We start from the raw sequence: 19,838 nt of genomic DNA, 5'->3' as shown, positions 1-19,838 counted from the left end.
GGACAGCTTCTGAAAAAGTTGAACACTTTGACATTTAGACTGAACCCTCTTATTATAAATTCTTTATTTAACAACTAGTTACCTGAAATCATAGAAACCTATCTAAATGCTTTCATCCAAGCCACGTAGAAATGCACACCGGTAGTGACCATAACATGATAGAATTTTACATTATGTTTGTAAGTGAGGTAGTTCAATCTGAAGCCAGGGTGTTAAATTTGAACAAAGGGAATTATGAATATATGAGGGGCAAATTGGCTGAGGCGGATTGGGAAAATACATTAAAAGGTATGACAGTACGTAAGCAATGGACAGTCTTTACAAAATTATTACACAGTTTACAGCAATTATACATTCCTTATACAAAAACCCAAAAAGGAAAGTCAGTCAACCATGGCTAACAAAGGAAGTTAAGAATTGTAAAAGATTAAAAGAAAAGACCTATAAAGTTGCCAGAAATAGTACTAAACCTGAGGATTGGGACAATTTTAGAATACAGCAAAGGAGGACCAAGAAACTGATAAAGGGAGAATAGAATATGAATGTAAACTAGCAAAAACATAAAACAGACTGTAAAACCTTCTATAGGTATGTAAAAAGGAAACGTTTGGCTAAAACAAATTTGGATCCATTACAGGCAGAGTCAGGAGAAATTATAATGGGGAATAGAGAAATGGCAGAGAAGCTAAATGATTACTTTGTGTCTGTCTTCACGGAGAAAGATACAAGAAGTCTGTCAAAAATGGAGATCCAGGGGACTAGGGATAATGAAGAATTGAAGGAAATTAGTTAAAAGATTGTACTGGAGAAATTAATGGGACTGAAGGTTGGTAGGTCCCCGGAATCTGCTGTCTTGATAGAGGTAGCTATGGAGATAGTGGATGCATTGGTGATCGTCTTCCAAAATTCTGAAGATTCTGGAACGGTTCCTGCAGATTGGAATGAAGCAAATGTCATTCCACAATTTAAGAAGGGAGGGAGAGAGAAAACAGGGAACTACAGAACTGTTAGCCTTACATCAGTAGCAGGGAAAATGCTAGAAACTATTATAAAGGATGTGATAAATGGACACCTGGATAATAACGATCTGATTGGGCAGAGTCAACATGGATTCATGAATGGGAAATCATGTTTGACGAACCTGTTGGGAGTTTTTTCAGAATGTTACTAACAGAATTGATAAAGGGGAGTCAGTGGACGTAGTATACTTGGATTTTCAAAAGGCTTTTGATAAAGTCCCCCACAGGAGGTTGGTTAGCAAAATTAAAGCACATTAGGAGGTAATATACTGACATGGATTAAGGATTGGTTTACAGACAGAAAACAGAGTAGGAATAAACATGTCATTCTCACATTGGCAGGTTGTGACTAGTGGGGTCCCATAAAGATCAATACTCGGGGCCCCAGTTGTTCACAATCTATATCAATTATTTGGATGTGGGGACCAAATGTAATACTTCCAAGTTCACAGATGACACAAAGCTGGGTGGGAATGTGTGAGGAAGATGCAAATTGGCTTCAAGAAGGTTTGGACAGACTTAGTGAGTGGGCAACAACATGGCAGATGGAATACACGGTGGAAAAATGTGAGGTTATCGACTTTGGTAGGAGGAACAGACGTGCAGAATATTTCTTAAATGGTAAGAGATTAGAAAGTGTAGATGTACGAAAAGACCTGGCGGTCCTCATCAATAAGTCACTGAAGGCTAACATGCAGGTGCAGCAGGCAATTAGGAAGGCTAATGTTATGTTGGCCTTTGTGGCAAGAGGGATTGAGTACAGGAGTAGTGAAGTCTTGCTTCAATTGCATAGAACCTTGGTTAGACAGCACCTGGAGTAGTCTGTGCAGTTTTGGTCCCCTTATCTTAAGAAGGATATTATTGCCATAGAGGGAATGCCACCAAGGTTCACCAGACTTGTTCCGCAGATGGTGGGTCTGTCCTATGAAGAGAGATTGGGGAAACTGGGCCTGTGTTCTCTAGAGTTTTGAAGAATGAGAGGTGATCTCATCGAAACCTACAAAATACCTAAAGGGAGAGACGGGGTAGATGCAGGTAAGATTTTTCCCCTGGTTGGGAGTCTAGAACCAGGGAACACAATTTCAAAATAAGGGGGAAGCCACTTAGGACCAAGATGAGGAGAAATTATTTTACTCAGAGGGTTGTGAATCTTTGGAATTCTCCACCCAGAGGGCTGTGGAAGCTCAGTCATTGAGTATATTTAAAGTAGAGATTGACAGTTTTCTAAATGCCAATGATGTAAAGGGATATGGGGATAGTGTGGGGAAAAGGCATTGAAGTGGATGATCAGCCATGATCATATTGAGTGGTGGAGCAGGCTCGATGGGCTGAATGGCCTATTCCTGCTTCTGTGTTCCTATTGGATTTGTTTATTGCTGATGTGGAGTGCTCATTTCCTCTCCATAGGGATATCCTAATTTACCTCAACTCAGAGATGGTGAACACAGGTTGGCAGGAGCCAAGGTGAAAGAACTCTCAAGTGAATGTGTACATTGTGGTGGAGTTTATACAAAGAAATTGCATTAACATAAGCACATTTCACATTATGAAAGCAAGTGCCAAAAAAATCTGAGATTCAAGTCCACCTGTGATGGCAGACATGGCTTCGGTTTAACAACTGAAAGATGACACCTCTGACAATCCAACAATCCCACAGTACTCTGCTAGAGTGACAGCTATATTATGTGCATATCTGGAGTGGGACTTGAATCCATGACTTTCTGCCTCTGTGCTTTCACTGAGCTGAGGCTGAACCTGCTGAAGGCACACAGTTCACTAGTATATATCATTGGTAAGCTTCTACCGTTTGTCCAGCCGCAAGTATTACAAAACTGACTCGTAATGTTATCGGGATTTGGAGGAATAAATCACAGTCCACAGGTCTATCACTTCAGCTCCCATTAAAGAGTTTGGTTGACTGATCAATCTTGAGTTGTTCTCTGGTGTAGAAATGCCTCCAGTATGCTGTATATTTGCAGAATTTCTATTATACGTTTCCAACATTTGCTATTTTTTCTTTGCAATTTAAAAAATTGGAATCAGTAATATTTTTAATATTCTGGAAATTACAAAAATAGAAGTTGCATTTACATAGCACCTTTTGCATTCTCAATGTACCAAACTGCTTCATGCCAATGGCTTTTGAAGTGTCAATAAACATGGCTGTCAATCTGCACAGAGAGGTCCCACAAACAGCAGTGAGATCAATGACCAGTTAATCCCTTTATCATGGAGCTGGTTGTGGAATATCGAGTTGAACTTTAATCAGTGAATAAGGTCAATTCAGGGAAGAATACTAAGTAAAAATTAAAGGTGCTTTTTCTGAATGTACAAAGCATTCCTAGCAAGACAGGTGAATTAATGGTACAAATAGAGATAAATCTAAACAGAGATTAATATCCATTACAGAGACATGGTGGAATGGTGACCAACATTGGGGACTAAATATTCCAGGGTACTTGATGTTTTGACAAAAACAAACAAAATGGGAAATGAGGGGTGAGGTAGCCATAAAGACTGCAGTAAGGAAGGATCTTGGCATGGAGGATCCGGAAGTAGGACCGGTACAGGTGACTGAAAAAATAACAAGGAACAGAAATCGCTGATGGAAGTAGGCCTCCTACACAGGGTATTAATCAAGAAATAAGAGAAGTTTGCAATAATGGCAAAGCAATAATCGTGGGTGGCTTTAATCTGTATATAGCCTGGACAATTCAGATTGGCAAAAGTAGTCTGGAGGATCAGCTCATGGAATACATTAGAGACAGTTTCCAAAAACAAAGTTGTGGAACCAACCAGGGAAAAGGCTATTCATATCTCCTCTTGTGTATATACACAGGGTTAATTAGTAAGGGATATGCTATAATTTCACATTGAGTTTAAATGTGTTCATTGATGTACATAAGTCTGAAACTACATGAATTAAACTTGAATAAAGCCCACTATATGGGTATAGTTGGCTAAGGTAGATTAAAAATTTAGATTAGAAGGTATGATAGCAGATAAACAGTGGCAACTATTTCATAGAATGCTTACAGTTCAGAAGGCAGGCATTTAGCCTATCATAAAACAGAATTACCTGGAAAAACTCAGCAGGTCTGGCACCCCTCTTCAAGAAATGCCCACATTTGGCCTATCATGTCTGTGCTGGCTCTCTGAAGGAGCAATTCACCTAGTGCCATTCTTCCTTCTCCCTATGGCCCTGTACATTCTTCCTTTTTGGTAATAATCCAATTCCTCCTCGAATGCCTCGATTGAACCTGCCTCCACCACACTCTCAGACAGTGAATTCCAGATCCCAGCCACACACTGCATGAAAAGTTTTTCCTCATGTCGCCATTACTTCTTTAACAAATTACTGTACCTTAAATATCTGCCCTCTTGTTCTCAGTCCTTCTACCACTGTTTGCTCCATCCAGACCCCTCATGATTTTGAATACTTTTATCAAATCTTCTCGTAATCTCCTCCAAGGAAAACAGTTTCAACTTCTCCAATCTATTGACGTAGCTGTAGTTTCTCATCCCTGGTAGCATTCTCATGAATCTTTTCTGTACACTCTCTAATGCCTTCACTTCCTTCCTAAGGTGTGGCGTGAAAAAATGGATGCAATACTCCAGTTGAGGCCGAACCAGTGTTTTATAAGTTTACAAGTTTAACGTTACTTCTTTGCTTTTGTACTCTGTGCCCCTATGAAAAAAGCCTAGGATGTTGTATGCTTTATTAACTGCTCTCTCAACCTGTTCTACCACCTTCAATGATTTATGCACAAATACACCCAGATCTCTCTCCTCCTGCACCCGCTGTAGAATTGTACCCTTTATTTTGTTTTTTTTTCGCGTTCTTTCTACCATATGTCTGCCCATTCGACCAACCTGTTTATGTCTTTTTGAAGTTCTACATTATCCTCCTCACAGTTCACAATACTTCTAAGTTTTGTATCATCTGCAAATTTTGAAAATGTGCCCTGTACACCAAAATCTGTCATTTATATATCTTGGGTCTTAATACTCTGGGGAACTCCACTATAAACCTTCCTTCAGTATGACAACCATCCATTAACTGCTGCTCTGTTTCCTGTCACTCAGCCAATTTTATATCCATGTTGCTACTGTCCTTTTTTTTCCCCCATGAACTCTAACTTTGTTCACAAGTCTGTTGTGCAGCACTTTATCAAATACCTTTTTGGAGTCCATGTGCACCACATCAACAGCATTACCTTCATCAACCCTCTCTGTTACCTCAGCCCTTTAATCTGTGCTAGCATTCCTTAATTAACCTGCATTTGCCCAAGTGATTATTAATCTTGTCCCAAATTATTGCTTCCAGAAGCTTTACCAGCACCCAGGTTAAACTGGCCTGTAGTTGCTGGGCTTATCTTTACACCCTTTTTTGAACAAGGGTGGAACATTTGCAATTCTCCAGTCATCTGGCACCATCCCTGAGTCTAAGGAAGACTGGAAAATTACGGCCAGTGCCTCTTCAATTTCCACTCTCACTTCCCTCAGTATCCTTAGTTGCATCTCAACCAGTCCTGTTGTTGTATAAATTTTTAAGTACATACAGGCTATCGAATATCACCAAAAAACCATTCAAGTGTCTGAACTACCTCCTCTTTCACCATGACTTGCACAGCATGTTCTTCCTTGGTAAAGATGGATGTAAAGTATTCATTTAAAACTTGGGCTATGTTCACTGCCTCCATATGTTAACCCCCTTTTTGGTCCCTAATCAGTCCTATTCCTCCTTTTACCACCTTTTTAGTATCCCTCTATTCCCATCCTATTCATGTATTTGTCAAGCTGCCTCTTAAACACCACTATCGTACCTGCTTCCACCTTTCATATCTTTCCTGAACACCCTGTGTACAGGAATATTTAATAACCAGTCCTGCCCATCTTTGAACCAGGTCTCCATTATAGCCACAACATCATATTTTCCATGGCTGTCTGCGCCTGTGCCTCCACAATCTTATTTACCATGCTTAGCGCATTCACATACATGCACAGTAACCCTAATTTATTACTTCCCCCTTACCCTTAACCCACCTAATAGCTTACTATTTCCTACACTAGTGCTATCTATCTCTCCCAGTATTCCTCTCTGATGTTACCTCCTGGTTCCCACACCCCTGCCAAGTTAGTTCAAACCCTCCCCAACGGCACCAGCAAGGAAATTGGTCCCAGCTCTATATAGGTGCAACCCTCCCTGCTGGTACATGTCCCATTTCCCCCAGAGCTAGTTCCAATGTCCCAGGAACCGAAAGCTCTCCCTCCTGCATCATCTTTCCAGCTACGCGTTCATCTGTTCTATCCTCCTATTTCTATACTCGCTTGCGCATGGTACAGTGAGTAATCTAGAGATTACTACTTTTGAGGTCCTGCTTGCTAATTTCCTACCTTTGCTCCCTAAATTCTGACTGCAGGACCACATCCTTCTTTCTAGCTATGTCGTTGGTACTGATGTGGACCGCAACTGCTGGCTGTTTACATTCCTCTCTCAGGGTGCTCTGCAGCCATTCAGTGAAATACTTGACTCTGTATCAGAGAGAGATAACATACCATCCTGGATTCGTGTCTGCAGCCACAGAAAGCCCTGTCTGTTCCCCTAATTTGGAATCTCCTATCACTACTCTTCCAGTCTTCTTTGTGCCCTTGTACAGTTGAGCCACCTGTGCTGTCATGGAATTGGCTCTGGCTGCACTTTCCATATGAACTATCACTTCACCAGCATTCAGAACTAAATACTGGGTGGAGAGAGGCACTCAGGGGTCTCCTGCACTACCTGCCTGTTTCATCTTGACTGCCTGGTGGCCGCCCATTCCCCCTCCAAAACATAGAGTTCAAGCTGCTGCAACTGACAACACTTCCTGCACATAAGGTTATCTAGGACACAGAAAGCATCCTGCTGTTCCCACATAGCACAGGATGTGCACTCAAGAGGATGGAGCTGCCCTGCCATTCCTCTACAGGGTGATAAGCCTTGATACTAATAATAAACTAATACTGTAAAAAAGAGACTCACCAGCTACTCATTTCCCTTCTGTTGACATTATTATAGGAAATTATAGGAAAACTGAATGCTTTACTTATTCCTTTTTTTGTAAATTTTTAAAAATTCCCAGATGCTTAGACTAACTCCCTAACATTGGGGTAAAGGAAAGACACCAACAATACTCACTGGCCAATCAACTAACAGCCTCCCCGCAATGTCAGTTTGATTATTTTTTCACTTGTTCAAACCCTGGCTCGCCCAGGTCCACTCCAGCTCCTGATTCTCTCCTTAGGTAAGTGATAGGCCCTGAGCCTGGGCCTCAATTTATCCTCTCCCCAGTGCTCCCAATTTCTTTAGGAGTCACTCCAGCTCCTGATTCTCTCAGGTAAGTCATAGGCTCCAAGGTTGGACATCAATTTATCTTCTCCCTGGTTCTCCCCATATATTTAAATGAATATATTGTAATTCTCAATGAATAAATACTCCATTGAGAATAAAAACTCTGGAGGAAAAGTCATCCATCCATGACTAACTGATGATGTTAAGAGTGGTAATAAATTTAGAAGATGCTTATAATATTGCCAAGAGGCTGAGGATTGGGAGAGTTTTAGAAACCAGCAAAAGATGGTCAAAAAATTCATAAAGAGGGGGTAAATAGAATGAGAATAAACCAGCAGGAAATACAAAAAAAAATTCTAAGAGGTTCTACAAGAATATTATAAGGAAGAGAGTTGTCAAAGTAAATGCAGGTCCCTTGACAGGAGACATTTTAATGGGGAAGAAGGAAGTAGCAGAGATGTTAAACAAACATTTTGTGTCTATCTTCACAGTGGAAGATGCAAAAAAACACAAGTAATGGGGAACCAAGGATCTACGGAGAGTGAGGAACTTCAATTAATTATTAGTAAAGCAAAAGTACTGGAGAAATTAAGGGGATTCAAAGCTGACAAATTGTCTGGATCTAATGGCCTACATTGTAGACTTTTAAAAGAGATGACTGCAGAGATAGTGGATGCACTGGTCCTAAATTCCAGAATGACTCGTGATCTGGAAGGCAGCAAATGCAATACCACTTTCGAGAACGGTGGGAGAGACAAAACAGGGACCAAAGGCCAATCAGCCTGATATCAGTCATCAGAAAAACGCTGGAATCCATTACTAAAGATGTGATAGCAGGACACTTAAAAAAAAAAGTCATAACATGATTAACAGTGTCAACATGACTTTATGAAAGGGATATTGTGGTTGACAAACTTATTTGAGTTTTTTTGAGGTGCAGCCAGCAGAGTAGATAAAGGGGAACCAGTGGATGTAGTATATTTGGATTTTCAGAAGGTCACAAAAGCTAAAGATTCATGGGATTTGGGGTGATATATTAGCATGAATACAGGATAGAAAATAGAGAGTAGGAATAAATAGGTCATTTTGCAGGGTGTTACTAATAATGTCACAAGGATCAGTGCTTGGGCCTCAGCTATTTATAATCTATATCCGTGACTTAGATGAAGAGACCGAGTGCAATGTATCTAAGTTTGCTGACAGTACAAAGTTCAGTGTGAATGTCAGCAGTGAGGAAGACCACACAGGGTTAAAAATTCAACTAGGCCTGTTGGCGAGCACTGTTTGCTCCACAAACTTCCTGGCGGCAGTTTGACTGTCATAGTGTGCTGTTCATATGTCATCGGGTGGTGACAGGGACTCATGAGCCAGGTGTAGAGTGTATAGCCCTTGTCATGAAGCAGCCGACCTCTAGCTTGCTATGGTGGATCAAATGTATCCAGCATGGCTGACTGCCACGGTTTGAAAGCATTGTGGCTGCTGCCAGAATGATGGACATTCACCGACATGTTCTATGCATAGCGTCACACACACTAACTCAACATTCAGGGATAGGACCAGTTGCAGTACATCTCCCCATTAATGTGGGGCTCGCGTTCAATCAATAGCTTCCTGCACTGTTGCAAATCCTGCTAGCCTGGCAAAGCCATGTGCCTGTTCTTCTTGCTTGACTCTGATAAGAGTGAAGATTATTGTCTTCTCTGCTGGCATACAGGACATCCGTACCTCCTTGATAGAGTGATGCCACCATATCATAGTCCTTTGTGCAGTCCCCTGCCTGATGGGATCTGTTGTAGAAATAGAGGGCTACAGTGCTCTTCATTGCCACTGGCAGCACCATCTTTTCCCGGCTCTGCGTCTGCTATTCCGGCTGTAGGAGGTGGCATAGTTCAGTCACCTTCTCCCTGGTGAAGTGTAGTCATCTTGGACACTGCTCCTGGTTGAGGTAGAGGTAGGTGAAGTGCTCCCTGAAGGCACTAGGTTGGGGTAGGGCTTTCTATAGAGAGCCCTCCTCTTCCCTTTGTGTACATATGCTTTGTAACTGGATCTGCAAGGTACAAAATGGCAGATTGTGCACCAAATCAGTGTTAGATGCTGTTTGATGTCATGATCTGCCCACTCTGCCTGCTTCTGGTGCTTGCACAGCATGTCTGCACTAGTGCCCTTACAATCATTGCATGCCGGAAGCAATGCAGCTGCCATTTTACAAGCTCCAGGCTTTCGTAGCACCAGCACAAGCAGTGCGATGGAACCAAATTTTGCAGCCAGTGTGTAAAAGGATGTAGATACTGCAGGTTAATGTTCAAGAAGGTGGAAGATGGGGTATAATGTGGGGAAATGAGAGATTATTCACTTTGGAATGAAGAATAGAAAAAATATTTTTCAGTGGTGAGAAATATTAACTGTTATGTGTTCAGAGGGATTTCAATGTCATTGTACATCAAATACGGAAAGTTAGCATGCAGGTACAGCAAGCAATTAGGAAGGCAAATCATGTGTTGGCCTTTATTGCAAAGAGGTTGGAGTACAAGATAAGGATGTTTTGCTGCAGTTGAAGGACTTTGCAGGACTTCCTGCGAAGGTTTATAGGGTAGATGCTGAGAGGCTATTTCTCCAGGTTAGAAGGTTGAGAGCTAGGGAACATTGTCTCAGGATAAGAAACCAGCCATTTAGGACTGAGATGGGGGGGTTTCTCAACTCAGAGAATTGTGGATCTTTGGAATTCTTTACCCCAGAGCACTGTGGATGCTCAGTCATTGAGTATATTCAAGGCTGCTGAGATCAATAGATGTTTTAACTAAGGGAATCAGGATATGGGAATTGGGGCTGGGGTGGAGGAAGAAAGCAGAGCTGAGGTCAAAGGTCAGCCATGATCTTATCAAATAAAGGAGTATCCTTCGGGGTTGTGTGGCCCACTCCTGCTTCTATATCTTAAATTTGTAACTGTTGGCCAGGACTACAGGAGCAACCACTACCTTCTTTGAGTAGTATATCCAGGATCGTTTATGTCAATGTTAACCGGTAAATAGGTCTGTCTTTAGCATTTTTTTCCAAAAGAGAGCACCTCCAACAATACAGTACTCCTGTACTACATCGACGTGTCAGCCTCAAATGAGTTCTCGACCTGGAATAGAACTCAATCTTAATTGAGCAATTCAAAAACAGCCTCACTTTCTATAAGCCATTCAGTTCTATAAGACACTCAGCTCTACTTCTCTACCACCACTGTCAACTATTTCCATCTGCATGACTTTTTTTTTGCAAAAATATACTTTATTCATAAAATATCTTCAACCACATTACAAACCATTTCAAAATCACCATCACAAAGGTACAATCAGGTTCAACTTTTACAACATGTAACACAAGGTGCATCAGTACAAACAATGAATATTACAATCATTTTCCGACATTCATTTTGAGCTGTATAGCCCGAGGGGTTCTACACAGTTCCCAGCCCCTCGGTGCACTGTGGCAGAAAGGTCTTAGGCAGCGACCCTTCCCCATTGCGCCTTTGCGGCAGCTGCCCCAAGCTTTAGTGCGTCCCTCAGCACGTAGTCCTGGACTTTGGAATGTGCCAGTCTGCAACATTCGGTCGGGGACAACTCTTCGCGCTGGAAGACCAACAAGTTTCGGGCAGACCATCTGCATGACATTGCTCAACTGCACCCCACCTCAGTTCATCATCTGCTGAAACCCTCATCCGTGTCTTTGTTGGTACTAGTATTGACTATTCTAATGTATTTCAGGACGGCCTCCCACATTCTATCCTCTGCAAACGAGGTCATCCAAAACTCTACTGACTGGTTCGAACTTGCACCAGGCTCGCTCCTGGTGAAGCAGCATCCTGATTTTAAAATTCTCATACTTCTTCATCCCTTCCTATCTCTTAACTCCTCTGACCATACAACTCTCCAAGATAAATGCACTCTTCTAATTTTCAATCGTCCCACCGTTGCTGACCATGCCTTTAGATGTCAAAGCTCTTAAATTCCCTCCCCAAGTGTCTCCTTCTCTCTACCTCTTTTTTTCTATTTAAGACGCTCCTTAAAACCTACATCTCTGACCAAGCTTTAGGTTATCTGATCTAATATCTCCTTATGGTGTTGAATTTTGATTTATAACAAAGCATTTTGGGACGTTTTATTACCTGGGAATTAAAAGTTTTTGTTCAAGGTGCTTTACAAATACAAATATGAGCAACAGCACCGTGGATGCTGGAAACCTGATGGTGGCTTGACCCGAAAAGTTAACTCTTGTTTCTCTCTCCACCAATGCTGTTAGACCTGCTGAGTATTTCCAACATTTTCTGTTTTTACATAAATGCAAGGTGCTGAAGAAGTAGTTAAAATAAAATATCGCACTAATGTAATATATGCGTTATATATTTGCAATTGCCGTGTTGCTTTTATTTTGCTCTAAGTGTAAGGGTTGCGTGACTGCGTGTGTGTGTTGTTGTTGCTGCTGCTGCTTGTGCCCTCAGTGCTGGATGATTGACAGCCGCCCCTGAACCTGACCTCCGAGTGGGTTAACGCTGACGTCAGGGAGGCGCGGGGAGTGCGCCTGCGCGCCGGCTCTGACAGACATGGCGCCGTAACAGCACATGGCGGCGATCGGTGCGGTCACTCTCAGCGACTGGCAAAGTGCGGTCAAATCCCATCGAAAGCCTCCCTGCAGCACTCGAAGCTCGGCCCAGGGACCGCGCCGGTGATCCCGCTTCCCCCTGGGGGTTTTTTTCCCCCTCTCCTCTCTCTCTCTCTCTCTCTTTCCCCCGGTTCCTTTTTTTTTTCCGCGGCCCTCCCTCTCCCTCTCTCCTTCCCTCGCTCCCTCGGCCGGCCGGGGCTGCCCCTGTACCTGGAGAGAGAGTGTGAAGGCCATGGGGGTGCAGGGCTTTCAGGAGTACATCGAGAAGCACTGCGCCAGCGCCGTGGTGCCGGTGGAGCTGCAGAAGCTGGCCCGGGGGAGCCTGGTGGGTGGAGGCCGCAACCGGCCTCCGCAGAGCCCGCTCCGCCTGCTGGTGGACGCCGAGAACTGCCTGCACCGCCTCTACGGCGGCTTCTACAATGACTGGGTGAGCGGCGGCCAGTGGAACCACATGCTCAGCTACCTGGCCTCGCTCTCCAAGGCCTGCTTCAGCGGCAACATCGAGCTGGTGGTGTTCTTCAACGGCGCGCTGGAGAAACCCCGCCTCCACGAATGGGTGAAGAAGCAGATCAACGACAGGCAGACGGCCCAGCAGATCATGAGCCACGTCCAGAACAAAGGCACCCCGCCGCCCAAAGTCTGGTTCCTGCCTCCCGTCTGCATGAGCCACTGCATCCGCCTCGCCCTCCTCCGCTTCCGTGTCAAGGTAAATGCCCCATGGAAACGGGAAGAGCCCCGGACATTGATCAATATTTCATTGTGTTCATTAGCCTGAAGGTTCAACCTAACTTGTTGGCGGAGATTCCCCGCCCTCGGTTTACTTCTCTTTTTGCCCCTGATCGTCCTTTTGGTGTTTCAGGTACCGGTTAGGAGCCAAGATTGGATGCTCAGCATGTCATTCAATTGGAGGGGCTCACGGGACTTACGCCGGCAGCGTTAGTTGGTTAAAATACCCCCCCCCCCCCCCCCCTACCCCTACTCGTGCCAAGGCCTGTGGAACTTAACTGGTCCTGACACAGGTTAAAAAATTCTTTTGAGTTATCAACAGTCACAGATTGCAACTCTTTCGAGTACAATCACAGTTCTTGGTTTCTGGGAGTGGGACGTGAACCCACAACCCTCTGATTCAAAGGCGAGGGTGCTATGAACTGAGCCACAGCTGACACAGATTAAACTCTTTCGAGTTATCAACAGTCACAGATTGCAGCTCTTTGGAGTACAATCACAGTTCTTGGTTTCCGGGAGTGGGACATGAACCCACAACCCTCTGATTCAAAGGCGAGGGTGCTTTGAACTGAGCCACAGCTGACACAGATTAACATGCACAAAATCTCAGCCTCAGGCTATTGGGACTGGTCAGTGAAAAATAAGTAATTATTTCACAGAAGGAAGAAATGGCAACTAAATAATGCCTTTCACGTCAGCAGGACGACCCACAGTGCTTGGTCAATGAAGTACTTGAAGTGTAGTTACTGTTGTAAAATAAGAAATAAGGCAGCCAACTTGAGCACAAACTGCTATCAGATAATGACCAGATAATCTCTCTTTCAGTGTTGCTCGAGGGATCAGTATTGCCACCTGTTCATGGAAAAGTGCTGTGGGATCTTTTACGTGCACCTGAAAGGCCAGACTGGGCCTGGGCTTAATGTTTCATTCAAAAGCCTGGCAGTACATTGAAGTTTGAGCCTAGATTTACACTCAAATCTCTGGACTGAGGCTTACAACTGTTACCTCTGACTTGGGCAAGAGTGCTACCAATTAGCCACAACTGACTTACAGACCTAAATATGTTGTTTATGCTGTTTGCTAAGTCTGTTGATATATTTAAGGTTTCCAACTTGGTGAAGGAGATACCCTGTATGTAGATCCTAGAGCGTTGCATTTGGATTTTTGCACATACAAAGCAGTACAAAGTGCATTTTTATGATATTGTTTAAGGCACTTTTGTTTGTGTAAACATTCATTTTCAGACAATTTTGTCTGGTAGGTGTAAGCACGATTGGCTGAATCCTAATTGTTGAGTAAGAATTAACTGGAGCAAGCCAAAAATAATAATGGGAGGGACCTGTGGAATTAGAATATACTAATTTTTAAAAACTTTTGAAGTAATGAGTGGTACATTTTGCAAAAATGTTGCAAAACTGTGAGATAGTCCAAGGCTCCTATAAGTCAATTAATTAGTCAATACTGTCACTATTAGGATGCAAAAATGTGGCAGCTAACGTGTGTAGCAAGGCACCACGAACAGCAGTTTGATAATTACCAGATCATCTTATTTTAAAGTGATTTTGGTTGAAGGCTAAGTATCAGCCAGTTCACTGGTGGGAACTTTCTTTTTCTCCGAGTAGCACAATGGGATCTTTTATAGGCAGATGAGGTCTTAGTTTAATATCTCTGCTGAAAGATTACACCTCCAACAGTGCAGCACTACTTCAGTACTGACACAGGAATGTTGGCCTCGATTTTGTGTTTAAGTCTTTGGAGTGGTGCTCGAACTCAGCCTTCTGACGAGGGTGTTACGACTAAACTTTTGTTGGATATGCTATGCGCAGCTTGCTCATTTTCTGAATCCTTGTGATGCACACTGCAGTACATGTAGACTCTTATAAGATCCTCCCTCTGCAACACATTTCTTAATGGCAATTTCTTGAAGAAAATCTTTTAATAACTTAATTTATGTGGCTATACTAAAAAAATATCTTATTTAGGTACTGTATAGAATCTTTAATAGTTCTCCATATTTTCAGTGAATTATAGACCAGTTAACATTACATCTGTTGTTGGGAAATTACTTGTATCTATAATTAAGGATTGAATGACTGAACATTTTGAAAATTTTTAGCTGGTGAAAGAGCCAGCATGGATTTGTAAAGCTATGCCATTTCTGATGAGTTTGTTTGAAATTTTTTGAAGAGTTGACTAAAGTAGTAGACTGGGGAATGTCTATGGATATTACTTGTATGAACTTCCAGAAGGCATTTGATAAAGTTCCCCATAAGAGATTGTTAGTTGAAGCTCATGAAATTGAAGGCAAAATATTGACCTGTATTAGAAATCGATGGAGTTTCAGGAAATAGAGATAAAGAGTACGTACTCCAGTTGGCAGAATGTGACTAGTGATGTTTGCAAAGATCTGTGTTAGATCTCACCAATTCACCATATTTATTACTTTGCTGGGATAGAAAGGTACATATCCAGATTTGCTGATGATGCAGGTGCCAGTGTAGGTGGAAGAATAAAATTACAAAGAGATATTGATAGCTTAAGTGAATGGGCAAAGCTGGCAAATGGAATTTAATGTAGGCAAATGTGAGGTAATCTAATTTGGACATAAAATAAATGATGGAAAGTTAGAAACAATGGAAGTCCAAGGAGACTTGGGAACCTAAGTTAATAGATCATTAAAACAGCATGGACAGGTATAGCTAATAATCAAAAAAGGTTGCTGGCCTTTGTATCTAGAGGACTAGAATACAAGTGGCTAGAAGTCTTGCTTCAGCTCTATGAAACCTTGGTTAGACTACACCTGGAGTACTGAGAGTAGTTCTGGGTACCACAGAATATATTGGCCTTGGAGGGGTGCAGCATAGATTTACCAGAATGATAGCTGTGTTCCAGTGGTTAAATTGAGGACAAATAGGTTTATATTCCCTGGAATTTAGAAGGCTAAGGGATGATTCGATCAAAGTTTTCAAGATATTAAGGGAACATTTGTGTAGATAGAAGCAGTCTTCTGTCGGAGAGCCTGAAAATTAGTCAGATCTTTCAGGAGTGAAATTAAGAAGCACTTCTAGAAACAAAGGATTGTAGTAGTTTGGAATTCTCTTTCACAAACTGCTATTGGTGCAAGTTCATTTGTAAATTTTAAATCAGAGATTAATAAATTCTTGTTATCCAAAGGTATTAAAGGATATGGGGAAAGGTGGAGATATGGCATTAGATAACAGATCGGCCATGATCTCATTAAATGGCAGAATGGGCTTGGGGGGGTCTACCTGGCCTATTCTTGCTTCTACCTTCCATTCAGGTTGAGCATAAGAAATAGAAACAGGAGTAGACCATTCAGCTCTTCAGCCTCCTCGCCATTCAATAAGATCATGGCTGATCTTCTACCTCTTCTCCACCTTCCCATTATATCCACAAATTTCTTAATTCCTTTTGCGTTCACAAATCTATCGATCTCTCTCCTGAACATATACAACAACTAAGATTGCACTGCTCCCTGGAGTAGAGAATTCCAAAGATTTACAATCCTTTGAATAAATTTCTACTTATCTTTGTCCTAAATGACTGACTCCTTGTAATGAGTCCTTGACCCCTAATTTTTAATCCCCCAGGCAAGGAAAACATCCTCCTAGCATCAATCTTGTTATATCCCTTATCAATTTTATGTTTCAATGAGATGACCACTGATTCTTCAAGGGAATAAAAGCCTCGTCTACTCAGTCTCTCCTCATAGTATAATTCCCTCACCCCAGGAATCAGTTGAAGTGAACCTTGTGTTGCAGTCCATCCAAGGCAAGTTTATCCTTCCTTTGTTTAGGAGTCCAGAACTGTACGCAGTACTCCAGGTGTGAGTGATATCATCAATGACCTTAATAATTGTAGTAAGAATTCTTTATTCTTATACTTCAGTCCTTTTGTAATAAAGGTTAAGGTCCCATTTGCTTTTCTAATTGCTTGCTGTACCTGCATACTAAGTTTGTGATTTGTGTTAAGAATACCCACGTCTCTGAATACCGACATTTCCAGTCATTCGCTATTTTAAAAAAATTCTGCTTCCCTATTCTTCCTTACGAACAAGGAGCAGGAGTAGGCCATTTGGCCCTTCGAGCCTGCTCCACCGTTTAATAAGACCATGGCTGACCTGATAGTAAACTCAAATCTGCATCCTGTCTACCCTGATAGCCTATTACCCCCTTGCTTACCAAGAACTTATGCACCTCTGCCTTAAAATATATTCAAATAACCTGCTTCCACCACCTTTTCAGGAAGAGTTCCAAAGACTCATGACCCTCAGAAAAACATTTCACCTCGTCCCTGTTTTAAATAGACAACCCCTTATTTTTAAACAGTGACCCCTAGTTCTAGATTCTCCCACAAGAGAAAGCATCCTCTCCACATCCACCCTGTCAAGACTCCTCAGGATCTTATATGTTTCAATCAAATCGCCTCTTACTCGTCTAAACTCCAGCAGCAAGCTTAGCCTGTCCAACCTTTCCTCATGAGACAACCTGCCCATTTCAGGCATTAAGATAAAAAGCAAAAAACTGCGGATGCTGGAAATCCAAAACAAAAACAAAAATACCTGGAAAAACTCGGCAGGTCTGGCAGCATCTGTGGAGAGGAACACAGTTAATGTTTCGAGTCCGAATGACCCTTCAACAGAACAGGCATTAGTCTGGTAACCTTCTCTGAACTGCTTCCAACGCATTTACATACTTTCTTAAATAAGGTGACCAATACTGTACACAGTATTCCAGATGTGGTTTCACTAGTGCTCTGTATAACTGAAACAGAACCGCCCTGCTTTTGTATTTAATTCCTCTCACAATAAATGACAACATTCTATTAGCCTTCCTAATTATTTGCTGTACCTGCATGCTAGCCTTTTGCAAATCATGACCTAAGGCACCCAGATCCCTCTGCATCTCAGAGCTCTGTAATCTCTCACCATTTAGATAGTGTGCTTCGCTTTTATTCTTCCAGCCAAAATGGACAATTTCACATTTTCCCACATTATACTTCGTTTGCCAGATCTTTGCTCATTCACTTAACCTATCTATCTTTTTGTAGCCTCCTTATGTCCTCTTCACAACTTACTTTCCAAAGTGGGTAACTTCACCGCACATTATATTCTGTCTACCACCTTCTTGCCCACTCACTTTTAAACTGTCTATATCGTCTGCTGCCTCTTTACGTCCTCGCAGATTATTTTGCATCATCACCTCATCTAAGTGATTGATTGATAAAGTATAAATAGCTGAGGCCCAAGTACTGATTCTTGTGGTATCCCCAAGTTACCGCCTGCCTCAGCATGGCCTGTTTAATCCTACTTTCTGTTTTCAGTCTGTTAACCAGTTATCAATTCATGCAAATATATTACTTTCAACACCTAATTTTGCATATTAACTCATATGTGCCTCTTTATTGAATGCAAAAATTACATACTCAGGACATTGGGAAGACCTGCTCTACTTTTCCAATTTAGACCAAGCCTTGGTTTAACTAGAAATTTAAAATGTAACAAATTTAACCTAACTCACCAGCATGAATTCCCATGGGTTTGGGCAAGACACTGGTTTTTCACCCCGCCTAACTGTACTCTCCAATGGTATACCCTCAACCTCTTTGAAAAATGGCTTCTCCTGCTGCTTAGATTTGTTTTATGCTCAAGTCTGTAGAGTGGAACTTGAAACCCATAGCTCTCTAATTAAAGAATGCTGACCCCCCCGCTGACACCTTGTAGTTACATATAATAGATATGATCATTTCCTTTGTACATTGATTAGTGTTTAATTCTTTCAACACAATTCTAAAATTCCAATGCTTTTGTGTTTTTCTATAGTTTAGAGTATAAGTTGCTGACTGAAATAGTATTTAGTCAGTGTTGGTCTTAGTTTGTGGGTTACAGTAAAACTCTTAAAACTTGAAATCTTGTCGTGTAATCCTTTCAGCCATTCAATGGAAGTTTGAAGCCTTAAAAAGTTATTGGTCTCCATGGGGTTTGTAACATTTTACAAGCTAGCAGATAGCGAAAATTGGCCAATGCCTTTTGTTACCCCTACTCATCCTCATTTGTCTGCCATACCTTTCTTTGGCCATTGTAGAGAAACCATATGATGAAATCTTGACTTTAAAAATGGGCTGCTTGTACTCATTTACAACTTGTATCAAGTGTGTTTGTTCATACGCAAGCATTTTTTGCCTCACTTTTTTAATCCAGATTTCTGTACAGCAGCGAGTAACATGAGTGGAAAGGAAACTGTTCATTGCAACAGCTATTTTTGTTTTCAAGATACGCAAGATTCAAATGAGGCATTCAAGCATTTATTTACTGTCTTGTCCTTGGACCAAGCTGAGTTAATCCTGTTCGGAAATTGCAAACAGTTAGTAATGTCTAGAAATGGCTAGTTCACTGTATAGTGTAGTTGGTGTAGAACAATTTTAGTTATGTTCATGAATCAATGACCATTGATGGCAGGTTCAGCTATTTAATGATTTTGTAACCTTTCTTGAGCCATGCGATGGATTGCTACACTTACTTCGCCATCTCATAATCAGATGTGATTGGGATCATTTTCACAGTTATATTTGTCTCCATTACAACTGTGTGCATAAGGCCAAAACATTTTAATAAATTCTCTTGGAACATGGGTTCATTTTCACTCCGATTAATTTGAGTTTAAAATATTGATATGGAGCTGCTCTTAACACTTGAAACTCAAAGGTTACAGCCATCTTGTCCTTACGTTTTGTAATATTTACAGATGCAGTGAATCTTAAAGTTAGAATTTGTGGTTAGTTTCAAATTTTATTCTATTATTGTCTTCGCAGCAAGTTCCCAATCTCAGTTATATCATTTGGGGATGGTTTACTACATTAGTAACTAATTAACTAATCAAATCATTAAATAAGATGAGGTAGATGTGGCAGGGCAGGTGATCTGCTGTACCTGCAGCATGTTGAGAGCATTGTGATCTTGGACAGCTAAGGAAGTGTCTGCAGCTCAGAGCTTTTGAGCTTGAGTCTGAGTTGCAGATATTATAGGGCATTTAGGGAGGGGGAAAAGTTACATGGATACTTCGTTCCAAGGGGCAGTCACATCCCATTGGTTAAGTAGA

General features: G+C 41.7%; 1 protein-coding gene across 2 annotated transcripts in view; it reads left to right on the top strand.

The window, feature by feature from the left end:
- Window positions 1-12,143: 12,143 nt before the first annotated feature.
- The window catches only part of LOC144681668 (constitutive coactivator of PPAR-gamma-like protein 1 homolog), a 126,233-nt gene continuing 118,538 nt past the window's right edge, over window positions 12,144-19,838 (top strand). For both annotated transcript variants that reach the window (XM_078543478.1, XM_078543477.1), the window contains exon 1: window positions 12,144-12,700. In XM_078543478.1, the coding sequence (XP_078399604.1) occupies window positions 12,227-12,700 (474 nt within the window). In that variant the 5' untranslated portion in view covers window positions 12,144-12,226. The remainder of the gene's footprint in view (window positions 12,701-19,838) is intronic.

This window comes from Cetorhinus maximus, chromosome 6, assembly GCF_964194155.1.
Source record: "Cetorhinus maximus chromosome 6, sCetMax3.hap1.1, whole genome shotgun sequence".
Lineage (NCBI taxonomy): Eukaryota > Metazoa > Chordata > Chondrichthyes > Lamniformes > Cetorhinidae > Cetorhinus > Cetorhinus maximus.
This window is presented reverse-complemented; position numbering and strand designations above follow the sequence as displayed.